General features: G+C 36.1%; 2 protein-coding genes across 5 annotated transcripts in view; one reads left to right on the top strand and one right to left on the bottom strand.

Moving 5' to 3' along the window:
* The window catches only part of LOC127448276 (cytochrome c1-like), a 27,997-nt gene extending 122 nt beyond the window's left edge, over window positions 1-27,875 (top strand). Inside the window, exons 1-21 of one of the 3 annotated variants that reach the window (XM_051710688.1) lie at window positions 1-108; window positions 3,936-3,965; window positions 4,248-4,307; window positions 8,419-8,487; window positions 11,153-11,185; window positions 11,368-11,421; window positions 12,777-12,824; window positions 13,055-13,081; window positions 14,845-14,871; window positions 15,549-15,575; window positions 15,697-15,738; window positions 16,255-16,314; window positions 16,703-16,738; window positions 18,344-18,397; window positions 20,192-20,224; window positions 20,954-20,983; window positions 22,220-22,279; window positions 22,375-22,407; window positions 25,261-25,377; window positions 27,029-27,079; window positions 27,167-27,875. The exon at window positions 1-108 is cut by the window's left edge and continues 120 nt beyond it. In XM_051710688.1, coding sequence (XP_051566648.1) covers window positions 45-108; window positions 3,936-3,965; window positions 4,248-4,307; window positions 8,419-8,487; window positions 11,153-11,185; window positions 11,368-11,421; window positions 12,777-12,824; window positions 13,055-13,081; window positions 14,845-14,871; window positions 15,549-15,575; window positions 15,697-15,738; window positions 16,255-16,314; window positions 16,703-16,738; window positions 18,344-18,397; window positions 20,192-20,224; window positions 20,954-20,983; window positions 22,220-22,279; window positions 22,375-22,407; window positions 25,261-25,377; window positions 27,029-27,079; window positions 27,167-27,195 — 984 coding nt within the window. In that variant the 5' untranslated portion in view covers window positions 1-44 and the 3' untranslated portion in view covers window positions 27,196-27,875. The remainder of the gene's footprint in view (window positions 109-3,935; window positions 3,966-4,247; window positions 4,308-8,418; window positions 8,488-11,152; window positions 11,186-11,367; window positions 11,422-12,776; window positions 12,825-13,054; window positions 13,082-14,844; window positions 14,872-15,548; window positions 15,576-15,696; window positions 15,739-16,254; window positions 16,315-16,702; window positions 16,739-18,343; window positions 18,398-20,191; window positions 20,225-20,953; window positions 20,984-22,219; window positions 22,280-22,374; window positions 22,408-25,260; window positions 25,378-27,028; window positions 27,080-27,166) is intronic. The other 2 variants (XM_051710689.1, XM_051710690.1) reach the window with 2 other exon arrangements.
* LOC127448282 (uncharacterized) overlaps window positions 1-27,877 on the bottom strand; it is a 384,406-nt gene that overhangs the window by 350,006 nt on the left and 6,523 nt on the right. The window lies entirely within an intron of this gene.

The raw sequence follows: 27,877 nt of genomic DNA, 5'->3' as shown, positions 1-27,877 counted from the left end.
GTTCTTTCTGAGACCGCATTTAGCTCAGTTTAATTCAAACCACAATGATGTCATACCTGTGGATTTTCGTCTTGGGAAGTTTAATCGTTACTGGAGTGAGGATGCAAGGTAAGCTTTTCCCAAACCAGCAGTGTTCTGTAAAATAAAATAAAATAATAAAAAAGCGAAAATTAACTAAAAAAAAAATGATACAAAGTTTCTTTGTTTTGTGATACCACACATATTCATTGTAATCTATGAACTGATATATCTAACTATAGTGTACATTTTTTAAAAATGTTATAAATTGACATCTAAATCCGAATCATAAATGTCTTTTTTTAGTAGTAAGAGTCTATATCTACTCTAATGACCACATGCTTGAATTGCACAAAACATCTATTCAACAATTAATTGATTACTAATATACTGCATCTACATATTATATAATGCAAATGCAAATATTTAACCATCATAAGTGCTGTCTTAGTCAGCAAATCGACATCCTCAGAGAAGTATGAGTTTTCAAACATGTTCAATTTGTAAAGTCATACCCACCTATGCCAACACAGTTCAATGCATTTACTCTCTTTGTACATTTTGTTCTTGACTAGCAGCATGGGCTGCTCAGACTTCTCAATGACTTCATCTAAAGTTTTCACATGTACAGCATTTCTTATTACCAGTAATAACCATATGTTGGATTGGGTGGACCAAATGTAAAGTTTAGCCATTGAATAACCTATAATGATGGATCACTATGTTACTATTTGGGGTGGACGTGTCCCTCTCAATGTCTGTGGTGGTTAAGAGCCTGTTTATTACAAATATGCTTTATCTTTCTTTTAAAAATAAAAAAAACCCCATTAAATGCAGATGTGTGCGGGAGACACGCATTCAACTAAGTGTTGTGAAATTAGCATTGACGTGCAGTCCCAGAAATTCAATCTAGTCCCAGATGTAGACCGCACCCTACAGAGGGAACACATTTGAGTTATGAAAGGATGCTTTGGATGCACCCTGGGGAGTTTGCATGTCTCTCTCTCTCTCTGTCCATTTGTGAGTGAGACAGCACGCCACACTGCGACACTACAGCCTTGGATTTTCTTTTCTGTTTTTTTGGAGGGAATGTGCAAAGAGAGGCTCTTTGTTTAGGCTCCTGTGTGTGTGTGCGCGCAGGTGTTTTGCCAACTTCCTTTCTTTCTCTCAGCTGTGGCTCACTAGAGTAAACTTCTTTTGTGTCTCTTCATTCTGACAACTACTGACAGGATTAAATAAAAGGGCAGCTCTGGAAATGCAGAGTTAAAGAAATCCTGTAGGTGTGTTGTAGTCATTAGCATTTATCGTGGACATAAAAGAAGGATTTTCATTGAAAAGGCTACCTGGTGTTATTTGAAGACCACCGCAAAACATGACAAACTTGAAGGAAATGTGTTACATAATGGATCTGCGTCATTTTATGACTTATAAGCATCATTGAAGACTCAACAATGTGTGCAACGCTGAGTGTTAAACAACACTAAATTTGCATTAAAACCGAAGTTGCATCTGTTTAATACACACTGAATCAGAGATGAATTCAAAGCCTTTCTCTTCATTGCTAAGTTGAAAAACAAATACTGTTTATGGGTGTTTCTTCAATTTATAGGATCATTTCATGTCCCAGGGGTTGACTTTTATGAACACAAATGGATTAAAACTTCTTCTCTCATTTATCTCAATTCAGTCTCTCAATTAAAACTGAATTGGAAACGTTTCATCAGGCCTTCGTCATTTATTTGTGGTAATTTTCAAATGTCTTTTATGTGCAGATTTGGCTGTTTTAGTCTTCAGACCCACACTTTCAAAATTAAACTATGAAAATACATCATAAAAAAATACAACTTATCATGTTTTAATCTGAACAAAGAGTGAAATAATCAAATCATTTCAATATTTATAGTGTGAAAATGATTTCTATCAATTATTCAGACTTCATTTCCAGCACACCAAACAATTTTGCCCCTAATAAAGTTTTCTCAAAAGTTGTTAACCAAATGAATAAAAGTGTGAGTGAAGAGCATGCTTGAGATGAAATATGAGACAAAACAGGAAAAAAAAAAAAAAAAAAAAGAAAGGGAAATATCACTCTTTTTATTACACTGTAAAAAATAAAAAGCTGAGTAAACTTAAAAAAGTAAGGCAACCAGCTGCAAAGCATTTTTGAGTTTACTCAACTTCAGGCAAATTAGTTTTACCAACTTAACAATTCCAGTTGTCAAGTTCCATGAACTTAATACAATAAGTTCAGCGAACTCAAAAATATCAATGATCATTAAGTTCAGTAAACTAGAATTTTTAAGTACAGCTGTCCATAATTTTTTAATATTTTTGAAAACAATATCATATTTTTTTTTTTTTTTTTAAGTAGATCTATATTTTGACATAAGTTCATGTATCAGCCCTACCAAGAGACCAAATAGTTGGTCTAACTTAAATGGTGGCATAGGTTACAAGTACTTCAAACTTTTAGAAGTTGAATCAACTTTATAAATAAAGATACTTCATCAAAGCGAACACAAATGACCCTGATGGTGACTTAAAAAAAAAACACAACTTTTTACAGCAAAACATAATTAAAAACACATAAAGAGCAAAAACATCTATTGATTCAAATCAGATTATTTACAATTTTTTTAAGTCATAAGTCGGCATGCTTTGACCAAACACACATAAATAAATTCAAGAGCAGGGGATTGTGGGTAGTGTCTTCAGCCACAGCGGGCTGCTCAGTAGCAGATGCAACAGTGTGAAGTTCATAGTGCTCAGCCTTACAAGGTTCCCTCAGATTTTGACCCATGAATTTTCAAGACCTTTCCATGACTTTAACAAACGGATAGTCGAAATCAAAGATTTAAATTCCCACATATTTCCTGATTTTCCATGGTAGAGCCTGACTTTATAGACTTACAACAGTGAAATTTAAACTTCCATTTCACAGAGGTGCACAACGTTTCAAATAGGGGTGTGTTGGAAGGTCAGTGATCAAACTGAGCATGCTCAAAAGCCTGTATGTTCTGCCTTCACCACCAGACTTGATATTGTATGTGCTCACTGTTTAAAAATGTAAGTTGCTCTTACTTAAATGGCATAAAAGTTGACTTAATTGATTGTTTTAAGTAGACTCACTTTTTTTATTTATTTATTTATTTTTATTAGATAGTTCAATCAACTTTTAAAACTGAGCTTGTCTGACAAAACTGAAGTTGATTTTTTACAGCGTAAGCGTCATTTCCAATCAAGCTGAAATTTGTCCAAAATCACACAAAATGTGAGGAAATTTGATTTAATTGTGTGGAATTAGGATGCATCAAATGCTGGCTATGAAATTAGCCTTAGCAAGACAAACGAGTCGGTCATTTTATTTGAAAAACATTAAAAATGTCATTTCCATCAGATTCATTTCCATTGTGGAAATGACAATGTGCTGGGAATTTTCATACTATCAGAAAAAAATGACATGAATCTCCTGTAAACGAGACTTTGCTTTCTAGATGTCCACAGTGCTAAAAGTGCCCAAAGTTTAAAAAACACCTATATCAGTCAAAAGTCACAGACTTGTTCATTCTTTATTATAACTATTTTTCACATTTTGTAATAGTCAAGTTATTAAAACTATGAAATAACACAAATGGAAGAATGGAAATTATGTAGTTACCAAAAACTGTTAAACAAATGAAAGCTTCTTTGTATTTGAGGTTGTTTGTGTAGATTCTGTTCATTCTCTCATGCAGCTTCATGAGGTGCTTCATGCTGAGATGCTTTTAAACAGTATTGAAGATATTTAAAATCATGAAAAACATAAATTCATTCAAGTATGTTCAAAGTTTTGTCCAGTAGTGTTTATGAACCGTAACAACATTAGTTATGAAATTCTCAAGCTGAATCTTGTTTTTGTTGTTTTTTTGTTGTTGCAGAAGATGCCCTGGATGACGCTGAGAATGATGGTAAGTTTCGATCATGTCTTATGCTGCAGTAACATTCTGTCGTGACCACACCCATATCTGGTGGCGATCGTTGTCACAACTTCCCCCTGTGCCAAAGCAATAAAATGAGATATTGCGAGATATTGCTATCATTTTATGATCTCTCATAACAGTGGTCTCGCATTAAGTTTATTCAAGTGAACCTTTTGACGTGGTCAATATAATCACTTGGCACACCATCTGAAAAACTTTGCAGGTTTTGTGCCCACAATAAATGCTAATTTACCTTTACCTTATTTCCAGAGGCTGCAGCAGCTGACCTCACCCCAGCAGACGAAAAGGAAACAACGATTCCTGATCAAGGTGATGATAAGCTTTAAATGCCCACTATGCTGGATATCTATATAAGTGGGTCTCCACTGGTGGTTTGGGACTCACAAATGGGCACAAGTCTGTCCTGATCACGGCCAGCAGGGACATTATACAAAATGTAACTAATAATAAGGTGCAACTAGGCTAATCAACTTTATACATTATGCATTGTAATGCATTTTTATCTTGCAGTGCATTTAATGATACATCTAATAAGTTTGTTTGTTGGGAGTTGAACCTTGGAGTTGCTAGTGCCATGCTCTACCAGTCTTTGAATGAAGGAGAAAACACTTTCCCATATCTTTTGTTGTTGACAGTCAAGGCCAATCAGGTCCAAGATAACTCTACAATATTTTGACGAGGAGCTAGCCAAATTAGGCCACCATTGCCCTCATCCCTGAAAGCCATAAACAAAACTATGTAAAAGAAAATATGACCCAGGCTACTTTAAATACGGGTTTGGCATAGTGTTGCATCACCACTTGATGTCCAACATAAAATCTGGATCCTAAAGCAAAACCAGCGGAGAACCACTGATCTTGTTTGGTTCAAGAACAACCCTTGTAGTTGTTCTTCCACACAGATTATGCCTCCTTTAGTTGTCTCTCAACAATATAGTGCTATGAAGTTCTTTTTCTATATCTTGAACCTTCATTTACACAACCCAACAAGGAAGTAGGGACATCCTTTGCCTTCAGAACACCTTAAATTCCTTTTTCGAAACGCTGTTTTGTACTTCCATGTCGTGTACTGGGATATTACACTGCAAAGCGTTCTAGTCGGATGTGTTTTTTGACTTTTTGAGTCAATGGCTGTGGTGCAATCATTGGAAAAAATTGTTATTTCAAGATGTGCTCATGACATTACTGATTCCCCAGCATTTCTAACTGTTGGCAACCGTTTTGGCTTCCTCCAAAAGCAAACCATTTACCAGGATTTGTGTGGCTGTGCTTTGGTGTTGGGTCAGAATAGTTTCCAAATAACGGCCCTGTTCAAAACTTAATCTTTGTTCAGATCATGAAGTGAACTTTTTGTCCAAACTGGGTCACATTGGCACTGATTTAATTCTGCGTTCTTTTCTTAGCTGTACGTTTTTGGGATTTAGTAACTGGCTGTCTGAGCCAATTGCTCCTTTGACTAATGGGCCTTTTTGAATATCTGTTAATCAACATGTGTTGCTTTTGGAAAACGTATTTCAAAGTGTTGACTGCTCTCAAAAAAAAAAAAAAAAAAAAAGGATTTTTGCTGCTTGTTCCTTTTACTTAATTCAGTATGTATATAGCAATTGGTCATAACTTGATTTCATTGCATTCTTCCATTTAAATTTGTAAAATGGAGGTTCACTTTATAAATTTGAGTTGGAAATACATTAATACATTTTGTGGTGTTAATGAAGCATTTACGAGACTGGACAGGTGATTTCCATTTCCCCGACCCAATAAGGAGAGTAAATGTAAAAATTAAGTGTAATTTTATGTCTTGAAGATGAATATAAAGGGGGATACTTTTAGTGTTTAATGTTTTGTTGAGATTTAGAAGAGTTTCTGATGTTGGAGTTTTTGGAGTTTCAGCTAACGATGGCAACATGAAATTGATTGTTCACTTCGTTCAGCAAATGCTGTGCTAACTAGGGTTGCCACGGTGAATGGTTTTATTCGGTACAAGGGACAACGCCGGTGTGACATTTTATACCGGGTAAAAGGGGGAAACATTTGTTCGGAGGTGTGCAGTCTCGTGGAACACACGTATTAAAGGATTCTCACTCTTTCTTTGTTTCAGTCTTATGAAATTTTGTTGCAAGAATAGTATCATCTATGAGTGCTGTAAATGACCTCAGACATCTCAGCTCAGGAGGTGCTTTGAGTTCAGTTCACTTTATTTCCACAGAGCAGTTCATTGTGAACGCAACTCTGCAGCTTATACATCTGTGATTAAATCATAAAATAATGCAAAAACACGTTCACCTCGAATCATGATTTATATTTCAGTGATTATTATCATCATTACAATTATGTTTACATTTAGAATTGTTTTCAGATCTTAATTTGTATTAGTAATTTTCCACCTGTTGTCATAGACGGATACTTGCGTGATGGTACATGGAAAGCTGGTTACAGTATATGATTTTATTTTATTTTTTTGACCACTTTGTTATTTTAATTGCTTTTTCGTTTCGTTTGAAGTGCAATTTGAATTTAGAAATGTCTTTGGTTTAAGTTTTTTGTTTTTTAAATAAACAAATGTAATTTTCAATGCAAAACACTAAAGCAAGAATATTCAATCTCTCAGCCGGAGGGTTGATGATGTAATTGGATACTGTGATTATTTATATATATATATATATATATATATATATATATATATATATATATATATATATATATATATATGCATATCACCCAGCCCTAGGAGGGAACAAAATGAATTTATTCACATACATTCAAAGTCATTACCCTTCCGATGCAGCTAAACTGGGTCCTGGGATGAAAGGTAATAAAACACCAACATTAAACCCGCAACAACCCACAATAAGTGATGTATTTGCCCGGACAACGAAATACCCAACCGGTCGCCCATGATGGAGAGAATGCACAGATGAAGTCGGTTCGTTGCCAAAGAGATGTTGCCCTTTACAACTGTTGAAAAGCCATCTTTCAAAAAGCTGAACAACACAATTTTAATTGCAGGTTATTGCTTAACAAAAATTACCCCATAGTACCACTTAGCGTTGAACCAGCGGTAATACCAGTGTTTGTCGGTTTGAACGTGAACACCGCACCGGTGTGAAAATTCTGATCATGGCAAGTCTAGTGCTAACTATAACATAGTTACTAGTTTACACTCTGTAGTGCTTTAAACCAGCATGTATTTAGCATGCTAATATTCACATTCACTAGTTAGTGCATAAAGAAATAAAAGAGATTTATTTTAGTTGCATTGACACTTCTGATTTTGTTGGGTTTACCCAATTCAACTAGGTTCTTTCTACGCAAAGTGTTTGTGTTGAGAATGCATGGTAATTCTAAGTTAAGAAAACTAATTTCAAACACGTGGAACGACTGTCGACGATTGAATCAAGTTCAGTCAGAGCCATTTTGTTTGAGTGTATCTTCATAGCTGAAACATACTGCTAATTGCCAATCAAACCAATATAAATGAACATTTATTTACTCCAACTTCAAAGGAACAGTTCATCCAAAAATGATTAAAAATGGTTATTTACTCACCCTTTCTAAACCCGTATTTCTTTCTTTCTTCCTTCCATAAAACACAACATGAGATGTTTTGCAGTATGTCTGAGCTTCTGCTTTTTTTATGCAACAAAAGTGGATGGTGGTTTTAACTCTTAAGATTCAAAACAGACAAAACGCACCGTAAAAGTAGTAGATACGACTTGTGTTCTATATTCCAAGTCTTCTGAATTCTTACAATAGCTTTGTATGAGCAACAGATGAAAATGTAAGTTGTTATTCACTGATAATCTTCCCCTCCGCTGCAGCTTTCAAATCTCATTTGAGCTTGTTGTGTCTTTAGAAATGGCACTTTAGATGCATTACACCAAGTTTGATGTCACTGAAGCCGAATGATAGCCGTTATGATAGTTTTAGGATGATGCTTTTGGCCTTTTAGAAGCACGGCAATATAAATCGCCATCCACTTTCGTTGCTTGGAAAAGAGCATCATAAATCTTCCTAACATTAGAAAAAAAATACCTGAGGTTGAGTAAATGATGACAGAATCATAATTGCTGTGTGAATAATTCCTTTAAAATCTTTTGATTTTCTGTCCACCCCCTGTAAGCCTTTATTGCAGTGAAGTTGCACTGAAATATTGGTTGAGATGGAAAACATACTGTGACAGTCTACTTCCTATTTTTTGTTCCTGCACCTCAGTAGCAGCAATTATACTGCATATTGTTTTAAAGTAAAAGCACGAAAAGCTAGTGTCATTCAGTACGTTTCATGTAAAGCTCCTGAAAACTTGATATGTAGGGGCCTCTAACAGGTTTGTTCATGACAAATTCGCTCACTGGATTTTTGTTGTGTTATGGTAGAAACTCAGAACTGTCCTGACATGTAACATGTAGATTTTATACCTGCAGCCAACACCAATGCAGAAGATTTACCACAAAATTCAGACGACACATCTGTCAGTGAGGCCGATGGAGAGGGTGAGTTATGACATAAGCATTCTTTACAGTGATTTATCGTCACCTGCGCATTTGCATTAAGCTGAGCCAAAGGTTGTGTCATGTTCGAGGCAGAAACTAGAATCCATGTGTTAGAAAAGTATGAGGTTCGACAACGCTGTTTCTCAGTGACTTGCACTAGTCTCATATAGCCAGAACTTTGACTAAATGGCAAGAGGTCAGTATCTCAGGAACCAAATAAGCTACACTACAAATTTTTTTTGGCATAAAAAAATACATTTGTACTCAAAGTACTCATACCAACCAAACGTAATCTGTACTAACCCTAACCCTACCACGTAAATATCTGGAGATATTCTACAGTAAATAAAGACAAGCAAGTGAAACAATATAAGAGGAGGAAGAATGGAGAGATGCGCTTTCTGAGAGTTCTTTCATTGACTTACAGTACTTCAAGTACTCACAGTACTTCGAGTACTCACAGTAAAAAAGTGAAAAAATAGTACAGTACTCACAGTACTTCAAGTACTCACAGTAAAAAAGTAACAAATAGTACAGTACTCACAGTACTTCGAGTACTCACAGTAAAAAAGTAAAAAATAGTACAGTACTCACAGTACTTCAAGTACTCACAGTAAAAAAGTAAAAAATAGTACAGTACTCACAGTACTTCAAGTACTCACAGTAAAAAAGTAAAAAATAGTACAGTACTCACAGTACTTCGAGTACTCACAGTAAAAAAGTAAAAAAATAGTACAGTACTCACAGTACTTTGAGTACTCACAGTAAAAAAAGTAAAAAATAGTACAGTACTCACAGTACTTTGAGTACTCACAGTAAAAAAGTAAAAAATAGTACAGTACTCACAGTACTTCGAGTACTCACAGTAAAAAAGTAAAAAATAGTACAGTACTCACAGTACTTTGAGTACTCACAGTAAAAAAATAAAAAATAGTACAGTACTCACAGTACTTTGAGTACTCACAGTAAAAAAATAAAAAATAGTACAGTACTCACAGTACTTCAAGTACTCACAGTAAAAAAGTAAAAAATAGTACAGTACTCACAGTACTTCGAGTACTCACAGTAAAAAAGTAAAAAATAGTACAGTACTCACAGTACTTTGAGTACTCACAGTAAAAAAGTAAAAAATAGTACAGTACTCACAGTACTTTGAGTACTCACAGTAAAAAAATAAAAAATAGTACAGTACTCACAGTACTTCAAGTACTCACAGTAATAAAAATGAAAAAAATAGTACAGTACTCACAGTACTTCAAGTACTCACAGTAAAAAAGTAAAAAATAGTACAGTACTCACGGTACTTCGAGTACTCACAGTAAAAAAGTAAAAAATAGTACAGTACTCACAGTACTTCGAGTATTCACAGTAAAAAAGTAAAAAATAGTACAGTACTCACAGTACTTCAAGTACTCACAGTAAAAAATAGTACAGTACTCACAGTACTTCAAGTACTCACAGTAAAAAAGTAAAAAATAGTACAGTACTCACAGTACTTCGAGTACTCACAGTAAAAAAGTAAAAAATAGTTCAGTACTCACAGTACTTCAAGTACTCACAGTAACAAAGTAAAAAATAGTACAGTACTCACAGTACTTTGAGTACTCACAGTAAAAAAGTAAAAAATAGTACAGTACTCACAGTACTTCAAGTACTCACAGTAAAAAATTAAAAAATAGTACAGTACTCACAGTACTTCAAGTACTCACAGTAAAAAAGTAAAAAATAGTGCAGTACTCACAGTACTTCGAGTACTCACAGTAAAAAAAGTAAAAAATAGTACAGTACTCACAGTACTTCAAGTACTCACAGTAAAAAAACAATGCTGTATTTACAGTGCTTTAAGTACTTGAAGTAAAAAAGTAAAAGAATAGTACTTTGAGTACTTAAAGTAACAAAAGTTTAAAAACAGTTCACAGTACTTTGAGTAAAGGAAAATAGTGCAGTACTCACAGTACTTTGTGTACTTGAAGTAAACAAAATAAAAAAAATTGCAGTACTCAAGCAGACAAAAAACTAAAATACCCATCCCTAATCGGTACAGAACGGCACCGGTCCTCAACAAGAACAATTCAGCCAGATGGTCAGATCAGCTCTTTTTGTTTTCAGTAAAATAAAAAAAAAAACATCTATGTGCCCTAGCTTGCAGAAGTTTTGTCAAATCAGCCAATAAGATAATCGCTTGCTAAATCAAAAAAGTATTTTCTATTTTTTTCTATTTTTTTGTGTGTGCCTTGAGTGGATTATTGTTTATGCAGAACAGGGGCTAACAACAATATGATAAAAGACACATATGTTCAATAAATAGTTACATTTATAAATATAAAAGTATAACAAAGTACAACGATGTAGCAGCTTGCCGCATGAATATAAAGTACTGTATGTGTGCTTATATTAAACAGCTTCAGATGTGACCCATTCACTCAATTTAGAGCCCGATTTGGAACTATCTGCTTGATAAAAATAGTTAAATCTAATATTAATCTGACATTTCCTCAGACAATACTGTATGCTGTTTAGAGATGTCAAACAGAGCAACTTGGTCCATTAATATACAATATGCGCTTACAGATGTGCATTCATCGACAATTTACGTCTTTGAACACTGCTTGTGCAACATTTGGTTTTATGATACACCAGTTATTGTCTTTTGTGTTGTTTATAGATCCTGAACCTGAAGACACAAACCCTGAACCAGGTAAAGACACGTTTTAAATATACATACTTATATTTGAATTATTGGTGTGGTTTCATTTTGATTGCACTTACACAGACACATTTAGCCTTCACAAAACAAGCAACACATCACTAATGTTCTTTAGGTATATGAAAGCTTTTTCAGCTTTTATAGATACTGTATATGATTCAACTGTTTCTCAGAAGCTGCATCAGATGTCGAGCCCACAGCAGAGAGTCCTGAAGAACCAGCACCAGGTATTCTAAACAATATCTTTAAACAGGGTTCCCACTGTCATGGAAAATCTGGAAATATCAGGGAATTTTAAAAATTGTGATTCCCAGGCCTGGACATTTTGTACATTTTTCTGGTTGTACATTTCCTGAGTGCACATTTTTCTAGTTTTCCTCCTGTAACAGGGTTTAAAATGGGCAAGGAGGAGGAGGCGGGAACCGGCTGAACAGTCAAAGTAATATTTAATGAAACAAAAAGACACAAAGCACAAACACACACACGGCAGCTGCGTGTGGCTCTCTCTCTCTTGACCTGCTGCATCCGGCTCGGCCTTATTCCCCTCTTCGGCTGATTAGCCCAATTGGGGTTACCCTCCTCCCCGTCACACTTCCGCTCTACAAATATCTCATCAGCTACATATTGCTCTTGTGTAGAGTGAGGGGCTGTTCAGACTAAACGTGTTCTTGTGCTAAAAAAAAGCTAGACGCATCGGAAAGAATAGAGCAGAACACAGGTGTCTCGAGATGCGTTTTTAAAAGTCGATGTTATTTTTATCTTTACACGGTTTTTAATGGTGCACAATATGCTGAAAATAAGAGAAAAAACTATATAATGTCTGATTGAAGGAATATTCCGGGTTCAAGGGACTTCCATTGTAAGTGTCTCACTAGAACACAGATTTATGCTTTTATTAAAGAAAAGGAAGAATGAGTCGAAATTAATTTTTGTGGTGATCAATATTATGCCACAAATGCTATCGATTGAGATTAACTTTTGAATCCGGAATATTCCTTTAAGACCCTGTTGGCAGCTGAAACCTCATGAAGTTTTTAATCTAATACATTTGATATCTCATAATATCTCAAGTGTGACCAAACCCTGATAGCAAAGTTTTACTGTTGTTAATCTATAAAAATATATATAAAAGTATTTGAATATTTATAACAGGGTTCCCACAGTTATAAATAATTAGGAAATATTAGGGACTTTTTTAAAACCTGGAAAAGTGAATGTAAATAAAGCCTTAAAAAGCCATGAAAATATCTAATATTTTCCTTTACGAGTGAGTAGATGAAATATTGCACCTAGAGTGAAAAAACAGAAGCGACATTAAAAACGTTGCTTGCAGTCAATTGTTAGCGAGGACGAGAGTCAGACTGCTCTCGAGTGACAATCATCTTATTCACAGTGAGTGAAAGAAAAATCTCGTGATGGCTAAAACGATACCTCGAGGACTGATCATATCAAATGAACTGAAGCTATGAATCAGTCGAGAGGACTAGACATGCTCACAAGAAACAGATTTAACAGTGTCATAATGATATGCAACTGACGTTGATTACGATGACTCAGATTTCACTCATTTCCATCTTGTCAGCTGAAGAGGAACCTGCTCAAGAAGAAGAAGAAGCTCCTGCTGAAACAGGTAGAAACATGATGCTTCATGCAAAGCATCTTTAGCATGCGCAATATTTGTGTGATATTTTGGCACTCTTGCTAGATCAGACTGTGGCAGTTCAACTTTCTGGCATTCTCAAATTATTTTCCCAAAAAATTTATTTAAGGAAACTTTACATCCTTGTGTTTTATAATGGTAAATAAAACATTTGTAACTCCAAATATGTATTGATTAGTGTTTATTAATTATATTTGTAGATGATGCGAGTGACGGTGCTTTAACAGGTAAGCAGGTTCATTTCTTGTCATGCCAGCAATTATTACATTTATTGCAATTCATGTTTTTATGTTTGGTACAGTTTGTTAGTTTGTGCGTTGCTGATTTAAGACTATTTATGGTGTCATAATTGGTAAAATGCTAGCTTGATCTGAACAAAATAGGTGACATTTGCATATAGCTGATCCTAACAACTCTTAAATAATGCTTTTTAATTTGCTGACAAATTAGAACTGTTTCGTTCTCATCATTTGCAAATTTGTTATCACTACAATTATATTCAGAGTTGGTAAAAACATGAAAAAGATGAGATAGTCGTGTGTTATATATCGTTGGAAAGGTCACAATTGGTAGAATGCAATGAGAAAATGTATTTCACTCGATGGTCAATCTGCAGTGAGTTTTAGTGTATTAAATTACCACTGACACACGTAAATATAATAAACTGAAGTGTCTTATTGTCACATTTTTTCTGATTATTTCCTGAAACATACATATAACATAAACAGTAATGTATCGGGAATTACAGCAGACAATCCCGATTCAAACGAGCCCAAACACAACATAATATAATAAATAGATCTTGAAATATTCAAGATCATAAAACATTGTGTGCGTGTGTGTGAGTGTGTGTTTGTTTGTTTGTGTGAGTGTATGTGTGTGTGTGTGTGTGAGTGTTTGTTTTTGTGAGTGTATGTGTGTGTTTGTGAGTGTGTGAGTTTATGTGTGTGTGTGTGTGTGTTGTTTGTGTATGTGTTGTTTGTGTGCGTGTGTTTGTGCGTGTGTGCGTGCACGTGTGTGTGTGTTTGTGTGTGTGTTGTGTGTGTGTCCGAGGACTTTGTGTGTGTGTGTGTGTGTGTGTGTGTGTGTGTCTGTTTGTGTGTGTGTGTGTGTGTGTGTGTGTGTGTCTGTTTGTGTGTGTTTGTGTGTGTGTTGTGTGTGTGTATGTCTGTCTGTGTGTGTGTTTGTGTGTGTGTGTGTGTTGTGCATGTGTGTGCGTGCGTGCGTGCATGTGTGTGTGTGTGCATGTCCGAGGACTTTGTGTGTGTATGTGTGTGTGTGTCTGTTTTTGTGTATGTATGTGTGTGTGTGTGTGTCTGTTTGTGTGTGTGTGTGTGTGTGTGTCTGTTTGTGTGTGTTTGTGTGTGTTGTGTGTGTGTGTGTGTGTGTCTGTCTGTGTGTGTTTGTGTGTGTGTGTGTGTGTGTGTTTGTGTGTTTGTGTGTGTCTGTGTGTATGTGTGTGTGTGTGTGTGTGTGTTTGTGTGTGTTGTGTGTGTATGTGCATGTCCGAGGACTTTGTGTGTGTGTGTGTGTGTGTGTCTGTTTGTGTGTGCGTGTGTGTGTTGTGTGTGTGTTATGTGTGCATGTCCAAGGACTTTGTGTGTGCAAACACACATCCACAAATGTGCTCATATAAAGTATTGTCATGCTCCTGAACACTAAATATTTCTGTATTTTGTAGTCTATTCCATTCATTTCCAATGACCGGTCATTTTTGACCGGAAACACAACAAGTGTACAAAGTGAAATAAAACCAATAAAATGTAAAGAAAATGGTAAAAAATATTTGTGTGTTTTCAGATACCATATGTGAACAAAGTCAAGGAATTGTATTCCAATTGGATCAAGTAAAAAAAAAAAACACACACACATCCGGAACACAACATAGAGGTTAAACAGTGCTGGTTCATAGTGACCATGACTATCAAGCTACAAAATGGACAAAAAACATCAATAATGCTTAATTAATGTTTATTCATTGTATTTGTAGATGATGCAGATGAGGCAGAAGTAACAGGTAGGCTGGTTACTTTCTTGTCATGAAAGAAATTATTGAGTTATTGAATTTCACTTCATGTTGTTTATATATTGCTTTTTCCTATCAAGACTATTTTAAACCCCAGAGAGCCAGTGTGGTAGAATTGCTGCGTTTGTTTACAACAATTAAACATCACCTATTTTTTTATGAAAACATTTTCTATAAAATATAAAAAATTGCATAGTGAACATCACAGCTTGCTAAAGTCACACAATAGTCACCTCAAAGCAAAATGTGCTTAAAAATCAAGATTTTCCTATTGCCTGGCTATGTTTTCTGAAGTCATACAAAATACATCCCAAAACAAAATATGCTTACAAATTTAAGGTTTTTATAATCAGTTGCTTCCTAAAAACATGAACTCAAAACTCAACCTCTCAAACTCTATGTTTGGGTCTCGGTCTGAAGGAATAAAGGGATAGTTCACCCAAAAATGAAAATTCTGTAATCATTTACTCATCCTCTTGTCGTTCCAAACCTGTATGCTGTTGTTTTTCTGTAGGACACTAAAGGAGATTTTCTGATGAATCTTTACGCATCTCTTTACAACAGTTCATAGTGACCACATCTGTCAAACTCCTAAATGGACCAAAAACATCTTTAATGCTTGAACGGTTCATATACTGTATAATTTTGTTTATTAATTGTATTTGTAGATGATGCGAGTGACGGAGATGTAACAGGTAAGCAGGTTCATTTCTTGTCATGCCAGCAGTTTTAGCAGATGTTTATATGCATGCTGTTTTAAGTTAAGCTAACACACTGAATGTGTGACTCTTTTGATTGATTCTTTTCGTCTCTCAGAAGCTGATCCGCAGGTTGATGAACCTGAAGTCACTGTAGCAGGTTAAACAAAGATTTACTGTTCTTCTTTGGTATCTCCCAGACTGACAGCATCTTTTTACAAAGATATAAAGTGACGTCATTTATAAACGTTTAGTTTGTTTTGGTTACATAGAAACAATATTCATACATTTTTATGTGCAACTTTTTTATAGCCACAGTTAAACTAAAACAGAGTCAACACTTGGCTTAACACGTGTTTATATACAGGTTTATAAACATTTATAAAATAAAATAGTTAGGAAAACACCTCATATGTATGAAAACTGTTTATTGTTATAATTGTTATATTACAACTCCACATGTGAGATCAATGCTTCTCAACTGGCTTTGCTTACACACGACCATGTGTTGACATCGTGTTTTCTTCTAAATGAAATGAAATGAAATGAAATGAATTTGCATTTAGCATTGTTTTTCCCTGCTGTCTGTGACCCAATCAGACCCGACGGTTGAGAAGAACTGATTTAGATTAATTCTAGAATCCTCCTGACGAGGTTATTGTTTGTTTTTGAGAAGCTCCAGAGGAACCTGCAGGTAAAGTGGAAGAGGAACCAGCACAAGAGGAACCAGAAGAAGGTAACAAAGAAGTCAGGGAATTATTCTTTCATAAACGTCGCCAGTTATTAGGATTGTGTTCCCTGTTGGAGTCTGTGTGTGTGTGTGAGAGGATGTCGGGAGTTTTAAAATAGACATGACTCAATGCAACAATAATAATGCACTTTATAAAATAGATTTTCATTGTCCTCAATAAAATTGAAAAAGGACTATTTTATCCAATATCTGTGTGCTATGTATTTTTATGCTTATAAAAACACTGCGACGTTAGTTTGATGTTTATGCTAAAATCAAGTTCTGTTGAAATCAATCAAGTTGCTCATGTGCTTCACGTGAGGAGGTCAGTTGGCGGTAGTTTTTGTATGTCGAGTGAATTTACATTTTTTTTTTTCATGTGTAAATTCTGTAGATGAGGGAGATGCACCTGAAGGTCCTGCTGAAACAGGTGCGTTGTAATACAGTAATTTCCTCCATAACTTGAAAGCATTAATGTGAAAACATGAATTGGCGCTTATTTTAGAAAATAAATGCTATTGGGGGTCTGGGTATCTCAGCGAGTGTTGACGCTGACTATCACCCCTGGAGTCGTGAGTTTGAATCCAGGATGTGCTGAGTGACTCCAGTCAGGTCTCCTAAGCAACCAAATTGGCCCGGTTGCTAGGGAGGGTAGAGTCACATGGGGTAACCTCCTCATGGTCGTGATTAGTGGTTCTCGCTCTCAATGGGGCGTGTGGTAAGTTGTGCGTGGATCGTGGAGAGTAGCATGAGCCTCCACATGCTGTGAGTCTCCGCGGTATCATGCACAACGAGTCACGTGATAAGATGCACGGATTGACGGTCTCAGAAGCGGAGGCAACTGAGACTTGTCCTCCGCCACCCGGATAACAGGAGTAACAGCGCCACCACAAGGACCTACTAAGTAGTGGGAATTCCAAATTGGGAGAAAAGGGGATACAAATATAAAAAAGACAAAAAAGAAATGCTATCACTGTGTGAGTCATCATGAAACCTGTCAAGAACATGTCATATTTCATATTTTACCGCAAAATCAAACGAAAGAAATAAGAGAAGAATGAGATTTTCTCATGACAGTAACGAGATGCTAAAAAGAAAGAAAGAAAAATCTTAATGATCTAAAAAAATTGGCTTCATTTCTTTCATTGTTTCTTTTGATTTTGGGAGGGAAGTTCATCCTGCTAGCTTTTTTTTGGAATATAATTGGGTGTTTCTTCAACTTCAGGCACTTTTATGTCCAAGGGGGTTGATTTTTATTCAAACTTTTTGTTATATGAAGGTCTCTTTCAAACTGAATTGTAAACGTTTCATCAGGCCTTCATCATTATTTTTGGTACTTTTCAAATGTCATTTATGTATCGATTTGACTGTTTTAGTCTTTAGAGACAGACTTTCAATATTAAACTATGGCATTACATTATATACATACTAATTATTACATGTTTAAAACTATGATCATATAAACAAGAGTGAAATAAACAGAAACCAATTTAAGATTTATTGTATAACTGCGTTATTTCCAGCACACTAATAAAGTTTTTTCAAAAGTTGTTAAGCAATGGGACAAAAGTGTCAGTGAAGAGCATGCTTGAGATGAAATTGGCCAATTTTTATTGGGCATCATTTCCAATCACGCTGTAATTTTGACAAATTAGGCAAAAAGTGTGAAAATATGATGGAATTGTGTGTAGTTAGGATGCATCAAATGTTAGCTATGAAATGAGCCTCAGCAAGACGAAGAAGTCGGTCATTTTATTTGAAAAATGTCATTTCCATCACAGAATTTGAGATGTGCTGGAAATGAATTTTCATAACTCTCCTGTGATGCATGAACACACACTGATGGACATTGTTAGGAGACAAATTAAATCAACTAGTGAGAGTGTGAAACATGTTTAAATAAGACTTTCTAGAAGTTCAGAGTGCTAAAAGTGCCTGAAGTTGAAGAAACACTCATTTTTATCTAGTGTTTCGTGGACTGCTGGACTGTAATATAAATGTCATCACAAACTCATGTTTTGTATTGTTTCTGCAGACTCCAGTGATGTACCAGAGGAACCAATTGAAGACACTGAGAAAACTGCGAGAGGTTTGGAACTGTCAATCATTCATTTCCTGTCATTAAAGTGCATTAGGAGACTGATAGTTCTGATCCAGGATGCTGTCCCTAATATTATTAAAGGGATAGTTCACCCAAAAATTTAAATTCTGTCATTGTTTACTCACCCCTGTGTTGTTATAACCCTATATGACTTTCTTTCTTTTTCTGAACACAAAGGGAGAAATTGTGAATAAATGTTGAGCTCAGTGATGTCATACAATGGCAGTTTATGGTGACCACCTCTTCAAGCTTCAAAAGAACACAAAAGTATAATTCAGAAGTCTAATAAATTATTCCATAAGACTCATGATTGTTATGAAAGCATACGATGAGGTTTGGTAAGAAACAAACTGAAATTTAATGTTTTATTTAGAGAAACTGTTGACCGACCGTTGATCTCCTGTGTGCGTTCATGATGAGTATGCGCAAGAGAAACGATTCATGCATGGGGCGTTCAAGAGAAAACGCGTTTGTTTATCTAAAAACAGGTCCGCCACAGCGATAGACACAACAGAACACAACACAGCTGCACACAAACAAGAGAACCGAACTTACTAAATATGTCTGATGAGTTTGTAGTTGGAGAATAGATGCATTTCTATGCCCAGCCTTATTTTTTTGAAACAGAGCACTCAATCAAACCGAGAGGTAGAGGAGGCGGGAATGTCTCGTCTCCATTCTGAACTGGTGAGCATTTGTGACAGATCTCCGACTGAAGAGATCGATAACCTCAGCGAAAACATTCATTAGGTGTAACATTCTTGGCCAAAATCAAGTCGTTTTTAACCGGCTAGCGAGATGCAGGCTTCAATAAACTGTTATGAGAAAGTTTTTGGACTGATGCCAAACCAAAAATAGAAACCAAGCGATCGACAGAATGTACTGTCAGTTGTCACAACTGGTTAAAACTCTGATTAACATAGAAAATATACCTTTTATCATGTGTCATTGTGACTGTATCTGCCTTCAGCCTCCTCTGTCTATCTCTCGGTTTGATTGAGTGCTCTGTTTCCAAAAAATAAGGCTGAGCATAGAAACGCATCTGTTATCCAACTACAAACTCATCAGACATATTTAGTAAGTTCGGTTCTCTGGTTTGTGTGCAGCTGTGTTGTGTTCAGTTGTGTCTATCGCTGTGGCGGACCTGTATTTAGGTAAACAAATGCGTTTTCTCTTGAACGCCCCATGCATGAATCGTTTCTCTTGCGCATACTCATCATGAACGCACACAGGAGATCAACGGTCGGTCAACAGTTTCTCTAAATAAAACATTACATTTCAGTTTGTTTCTTACCAAACCTCATCGTATGCTTTCATAACAATCATGAGTCTCATGGAATAATTTATTAGACTTCTGATTTATACTTTTGTGTTCTTTTGAAGCTTGAAGAGGTGGTCACCATAAACTGCCATTGTATGACATCACTGAGCACAACATTTATTCACAATTTCTCCCTTTGTGTTCAGAAAAAGAAAGTCATACAGGGTTATAACAACACAGGGGTGAGTAAACAATGACTGCATTTACATTTCTACTGGGTAATAAGTGTTGTTGTCAAGTAAATATTCACTTTATTATGTTTAAATCTCACTTGGTGCGTTTATACTAAAACACTGTTTGTTAAGTCATTCACTGACTGCACAGCTGTCTTTGGTTTGTGCACTCTGGGTCAAAGGTTACATGCATCTGACACCTGCAAACCTGCCTAGCTACTTTTTACTGTATGTTGTGTTCTGCTGTATGCTTATGTTTTGTTTTTGTTTTTCTGGTAAATTCTGCAGGATTTGATCTGTCTGAAGCTCTTGGGGATTTAGGTAATAGGCAAATACAAATCTATTTCATTTGAGTTCATTTTTGACCTAGAACTTACTGCTAGGGATGTCATTTAATTGTCATACAAATAATTGCAATTAACAGTGTTTTGCTCATTTCTGTGTGAACACACCATGAAAATGTACTTACTCATATGTACAACAGCATGCAATAAAATGTATGAGTTCCTTCAAGGCTTTGTACATAAAAATTACACAGGATTAAAATTGTACTAATAATCATATTTTAAATATTAATACATTTACCAATGTTTAAATGATTTCTCTTTTTGGTGTACTTTAGTGTTAGTCCACTGCCCATTCACACTGTTGAACTCAAACGTTATATTACAGTAGTATAAAAACTGGAGCGCTTTGTGTTCGTGATGCACAGAAAATGAGACATAAAAACATGAATTTCATGACATTTCTGTTATTTTTGTCTCAGTATCCTGCATTTGCCTTTTGTTGTTTAGTGGTGCAATTATGTTTAGTTTACACCTTCCTGTGAAATCACAAAATGCACTTATTTACCTCAGCTTTGTGCTAGAATATTAGTCCATCTATACGTTTGTGTTGTCGCAAATTGTCATTATGTTGCGTAAGGAGCTCCAGTTTTGTGGGCATGTTTGCACCAGCATCTGATTTGCATAATTACTGTAGTGAAGTAATGCATGCAAATAAACGCTATTCATTCTTAGTGAATTTTATCTTGTATCTTTTACTTTGTAGATGAGGAAGCTCAACCAGAAGAGGATTTAGGTAACGTTTTTATTGGATTCAGATTTCGACATTTATGTTCATAAACACAATCTTTTCAATGCATGCAGTTCATGTTTTAATATTGTTTATATTATTATTAGGGTCCAAGCACCGATTCCTGATTCTTTGAGTCAAGTCCTACAAAATGTATTCCTCTGATTTCATTTCCGTCTAAAATACTTTTTCGAACTCCTCCTAGACTGTTTGTCCGATTTGCACAAAATTTGGTATACATCATCTATATTGCCTAAAAGTTATGAAAATTATTTTGATATGTCAAACTGTTTCAAAGATATAAGCGAATTAATAGCTTGATAGTTTGATTAATTGACCAAGATCTAATTAAAACAAGGTCCAAATGTAACGAAATCTGGTATACATAGACAACAGGACATTTGGAGGATGCATGCAAAATTTGGTACAATTCTGCCCATAGGGGGCGCTACAGCTACAAAACGAACTCCTGCGCATCTTCTTTGGGTCAAGTGCGAACATATTCTTAAAATAATAATTCAGCAGATAATAACTTGTGTTGTGAAAGGCCGATCATTATGAAATTTGGTGTCAGCTTACAGGTCGGCAAAATTAGGCAGTATACCAAATTTGGTGAGAATTGGCCACAAGGTGGCACTAAAATAAGCCAATTTGCATTTTTGCTAATAACTTTGGAACTGTAAAGGCTAGAATAAAATTCCGTATAATTTTTTTCTATCCTAATGATTTATATATATATATGTTACAAAAAATCGGAAATGTCCTAGTCCGTTTGTCCAATTTGCATGAATTTTGGTAAACATCATCTGCAGACCCTCCTTGCCTAAAGGTTGTCAAACTAATCTTGATTTGCTAAGTCCTTCTGAAGATATGAGCTAATACTCTTTTGGGTGTGGCCAGTTATAACTAACAGGCATTTTTCTTGTTTGCGCAATTTTCAAACTTAAAACTTAGTACACATGGAAAACAAAAAGCTCTGAGGTCACATCCAGCATTTCATCAATTCCCAATGGTAGGGGGCGCTATAACCTAAGATAATCCTAAATGTGCAACTGAGATAAAAGCAGGTACACTTTGACACCAACACTGCGTCCATAATCTATAGGATCTATTATGTCAAATTTGATTATTTTGGTCATATTTCCATACATGCCTGGACCCTGAAAGTTGTTATTTAATTTTTGTTATTTAGTATAGAATTAGATCATTTGACAATAATTATTGAGAGATGTTTGTTTAAAGCAGAAAATGCATTTGGAGATGCAGACAGGCAAAGCGCAGGTGACAGCGGTCCTGGGAAAGGTTCGGCTAATTTTATCACATCAATTTTTCATATCTATATGGTTGTTGCCAAAATCTGTGTTAATCATTTTCTATGTCCTCTCCTCTCATTTTAGCACGCAGTGCAGGAGCAGTGTCTGACCCAAGTGGTAAAATATATTTTAACTGGATTTTGAAATTTTTTAAGAAGAGCGTTTTGGGTGGTTGCTTCCAGGTACAAGTGAAATGAGTCTTGCACCCTGTTTGTAAAGTAACAGCACACCCCTCCTCAACAACACACATGATTTGAGGATCTTTTATGTATGGAGCACAAACACTGCTTGACTCCACAAACAGCACTAATGATTCATCAGAATCTACTGCATGACTTCATTATCTATAATACAGCCACAGACAATCTGCTCTTTCATTTTCTCTTAATGTTTACTGAAGTCAGAACAAACTGAAATGATTAAATTAACTTTTTATTTCCTGTTCCATTTAAATGAGTAGTTCTGCCAAAACAGAAAATTATGTCATTATTGACAGTTCATAGTGACCACGACTGTCAAACTCTAAAAAAGCAACATATAAGTAATCATAGGAACAACATGAGGGTGAGTAAATTATGACAAAAACCTCTGTAGCCAAACTTTCTCTTTTAGTTCTTGTAAACTGCTCTTAAGCTTCTTTTGCTTTTGGCGGCACTTTCACTCGTTCATCTGCTGTTGAATCTGTAAATCGGGTTCACAGGTTCATGTCATTTGCTTGAGGGTTTTTTTGCTCACAAACATTCCAGTCAATGAATGTGTCAACTCTTGCTGAGCTTTGTCAGATCCTAGAGAAGTTTCTACTGGGACAACTGTGACGTGTGTACTGATAAGTGTCTGCAGCAGAGCATTGTGTAAAGACTGTTGTTAAGTGCCACACCTACACTAGTGCACACACAAACCTTAAACTCTTTTTTTTAAAGGGTTAATTTACCGAACAAACAATTCTTTTAAACTGGTTCTTTTGAATCTGAAGTGGGAAACACACAGCACTTGCAGTGTAGTCCGATTCCTGAACAAATGACTCTCATAGACTGATTCCCGAACAAATGACTCTTATGAATCGGTTCTTTTGAATCTACAGTGTGAAACACACAGCGCCACCAGTGTAGTCCGATTCCCGAACAAATGACTCTTGTGAGTCGGTTCCTTTGAAGCAACAGTGTGAAACACACAACGTGACCTGTGTAGTCCGATTCCTGAACGAATGAATCTTTTGAGCCAGTTCTTTTGAATCTACAAGGTGAAACACACAGCGTGACCAGTGTAGTGCTATTCCCGAACAAATGACTCTTATGAGTCGGTTCTTTTGAATCTACAGCGTGACCAGTGTAGTCCAATTCCTGAAGGAATGACTCTTTTGAGCTGGTTCTTTTGAATCTACAATGTGAAACAAACAGTGTGATCCGTCTAGTCCGATTCCCGAACAAATGACTCTTTTGAGCCGATTCTTTTGAATCTACCGTGTGAAACAAACAGTGCGTCAGTGTAGTCCGATTCCCGAACAAATTACTCTTTTGAACCGGTTCTTTTGAATCTACAGTGTGAAACAAACAGTGCGATCAGTGTAGTCCGATTCCCGAACAAATTACTCTTTTGAACCGGTTCTTTTGAATCTACAGTGTGAAACAAACAGTGCGTCAGTGTAGTCCGATTCACGAACAAATTACTCTTTTGAACCGGTTCTTTTGAATCTACAGTGTGAAACAAACAGTGTGATCAGTCTAGTCCGATTCCCGAACAAATGACTCTTTTGAGCCGATTCTTTTGAATCTACAGTGTGAAACAAACAGTGCGATCAGTGTAGTCCGATTCCTGAACGAATGACTCTTATGAGTTGGTTCTTTTGAATCTACAGCGTGAAACATACAGTGTGACCAGTGTAGTCCGATTCCTGAACAAATGACTCTTTTGATCTGATTCTTTTGAATCTACAATGTGAAACAAACAGTGTGATCAGTGTAGTCCGATTCCCGAACAAATGACTCTTTTGAGCCGATTCTTTTGAATCTACAGTGTGAAACAAACAGTGCGATCAGTGTAGTCCGATTCCCGAACAAATGACTCTTTTGAGCCGATTCTTTTGAATCTACAGTGTGAAACAAACAGTGTGATCAGTGTAGTCCGATTCCCGAACAAATGACTCTTTTGAGCCGATTCTTTTGAATCTACAGTGTGAAACAAACAGTGCGATCAGTGTAGTCCGATTCCCGAACAAATGACTCTTTTGAGCCGATTCTTTTGAATCTACAGCGTGAAACAAACAGTGCGATCAGTGTAGTCCGATTCCCGAACAAATGACTCTCATGAGCCGGTTCTTTATTCGTTATAAAAGAATAAATGAATGAATGGCAAAGGGCTATGTTATCACATTTGTTTAAAATGTTATTTTGTGAACTGTTTCATTTCGACTTTGAAGTGTGTTGACATGGCTGCATCTATTGAGGTAATTTATAGTTCATATATTTAAAGCCTAATGATTAACAGAATACCTGGTGATACTGTCTAAAGATATTTTATGTCAAACATCCGTGTTGTAATTCAGGCTTTGTTGCATATTTTAAAATGGAGCTAAAGTGGATGTAAAATAATGCTGCCATCTAGTGGATGATTATGTGTGTCTGTTGATGCTACTTGCATCTGATTTTTATTATAACTGTTGCTCAGACTTAGTGTTAGTGATTTGATCATTTAAACGTTAAGTGTGCTTGTGCTGCAGACATGATCTCTTAAATCATGTGTGTTGTTGAGGAGAGGTGTGCTGTTATTTTACTGAGAGATCCGATTTTCACCTGGTGCAGAAAAAAATCCTATAGACTTAAACTGAAGGAGAGACTCAAGTCATATCACAATATCAGAGACTCTTTTCACTTAAAAACTCTAGTAACCATCCACCAGTGCCCTGCCTGAGAGTTCTGCACAGGCAACACTTTCTTCCAAAAATGTTACATTTCTAATCATGTCTGTTTTCAGACCATGGATCTGGTACAGTTGTTGGCATTGTTTGTGGAATCGCAGTGGCGGCCGTTGGAGCGATTACAGGCTACTTCACATATCAGAAGAAAAAACTGTGTTTCAAGGTCCAAAGAGGTCTGCAGCTTGCTTATGTTTCACAATAAATGTAGCTGTTATGTACATTTTGCTGTTGTTTATTTATCATAATCAACAAAACACTGTTATATCTATAGTTGTATGTGGTGACACATTAGACATACCACTATAAATCCGTCTTTAATGATCATGAAGTCATTCATTCAAAGTAGTAATTTAATAAGCATTTTGAGATTGTTATCATCAGCCAATAACAGCGCTTTTGGTCAATTAAAGAAATATTCCGGGTTCAATACAAGTTAATATCAATCGACAGCATTTGTGTCATAATGTTGATTACCACAAAAATGTATTTTGGCTCGTCCCTCCTTTTGTTTAATAAAAGCACAAATGTGTGTTCCAGTGAGACACTTACAATGGAAGTCAATGGGGTCAATCTGTAAACATTTTTTTTTTGGGGGGGGGATTTTTCCCCTTTTTCTCCCAATTTGGAATGCCCAATTCCCAATGCACTCTAAGTCCTCATGGTCACATAGTGATTTTGCCTCAGTCCGGGTGGCGGAGGACGAATCCCAGTTGCCTCCGCGTCTGAGACAGTCAACCTGCGCATCTTATCACGTGGCTTGTTGAGCGCGTTGCCACGGAGACGTAGCGCGTGTGGAGGCTTCACGCCATCCACCGCGGCAACCACGCTCAATTCATCATGCGCCCCACCGAGAACAAACCACATTATAGCGACCACGAGGAGGTTACCCCATGTGACTCTACCCTCCCTAGCAACCGGGCCAATTTGGTTGCTTAGGAGACCTGGCTGGAGTCACTCAGCACACCCTGGGATTCAAACTAGCGAACTAGCAAACTCCAGGGGTGGTAGCCAGCATATTTTACCACTGAGCTACCCAGGCCCCTTCAATCTGTAAACATTAAAATACTCACCGTTTCAAAAGTATAGACACAAGACATAAACAATATGTGTGTTAACATGATTTTACTGTCATAAAATCACTTACTAACCACATCTGTGGAAAGATATAGACAATTTTACAACTTTGTTGCCATGACGACATAATGCTGTAAACCTAAAACCTTAAAATGATGATTTAAACAACTTTACAGCTCAAATAATACACCAGTTTTAACAGAAGAATTAATGTAAGTGCTTTTATAAAATTATAAGTTTCACATTTCTGACTTTAAACCCTCCAAAAATTGGCCCCATTGACTTCCATTGTAAGTGTCTCACTGGAACACAACCCTAACCATTTTTTAAAGAAAAAGAGGGGTGAGTCGAAATTTATTTAACTTGTATTGAACCCAGAATATTCCTTTAACAGAAGCGTTAACTTGTGTCATTTTCAAACTCTAGCCTTGTCAATGTACAACGCACAGTTTGTATTTTTTAATATCTGTTAAAGCGAATTTCAAGTAAATATTATGTTAAAGTGTTCATTCAATGAAGTGTATGTGTACAGTTATAACACACATATATCAGCATTATAGAGGCATAGTTAGTTTTTTTAGTTTTTAATTTGTACGAAATGTAACTTTAATATATTTACAGCAAATACTGAATCACTGTGACCATTTTATATGATCTATACAGTTATCAGCTCTCTTATTCATTAAAAAAATTAAGCAGTAAGTCGTCATGGTAACCATCAGATATGAAAATATTTACCTTTCTCCTCAGGTGACCCAGAGAGCGCCAAAGAAGAGAACGGCACACAGAGCGAACCTCAGGGTACGTCCCAAATTAATTTTGATATTATATGTGTTGCTATAATCAAGAGTCACGTGATATTGATTTAATGTCTTTTTTCATGTGCAGTTTTAAGTACTCTCCTGAGTTCATCATAAATCTACCAGTGAAAGAGGAGAGTTGAGCGAGCCGTGAGTTCCCATCATGCTACTGTGAACTGCTTTACATTGGAACGGCACATTATAACGACACACATCTCAAAGCTTAAGGATCACGGTGCACTTCACCAACAAATGGATTTTCATCATAATTCACAGTGTGGAAACTTCTTTGACAGATGGACACACGAATGTCATTTTCACACTCATTGAAAGTCCCTGTGTCAGATAAAGGCCTAATACATAATCGCATTTCCTTCTGCTTTGACTACAGTTCTAGTTTCTCAACAGAACTGTTATTGATTTGTTTTGAATGTAATTTCACAGTTTGAGTGGGATGGGGTGTGAATGCGTGTTTGTGTGTGTGCATGTGTAATGCGACAGCCTTTCCTGGGTGAGGCATTTTCATTTCATTAAAAAGTTTAATTTCGGTTTTTGCTGTCGTTAATCACATTGTTGTGTTTCATGTCAAAGTGCAGACGCTGATTTATATAAAGCAAACCTCACACTGTATAAAGATTCACAAAAGGACGTTTTGTTTTGACCAAATAGAATCCATCAGAAATGTATTAAAATTCTGTAAATACATATGCTGTCGAGTTTGAATTAAGGGTTGGTTCTGTTTAAATGTACACAGCTCATTGCACACAGATTCAAAATAAAAATTAAATGGCACAAAACA

Source organism: Myxocyprinus asiaticus, chromosome 11 (assembly GCF_019703515.2).
Source record: "Myxocyprinus asiaticus isolate MX2 ecotype Aquarium Trade chromosome 11, UBuf_Myxa_2, whole genome shotgun sequence".
Lineage (NCBI taxonomy): Eukaryota > Metazoa > Chordata > Actinopteri > Cypriniformes > Catostomidae > Myxocyprinus > Myxocyprinus asiaticus.
Note: the sequence above shows the minus strand (reverse complement) of the source record. Positions and strands in the feature narration are given on the sequence as shown.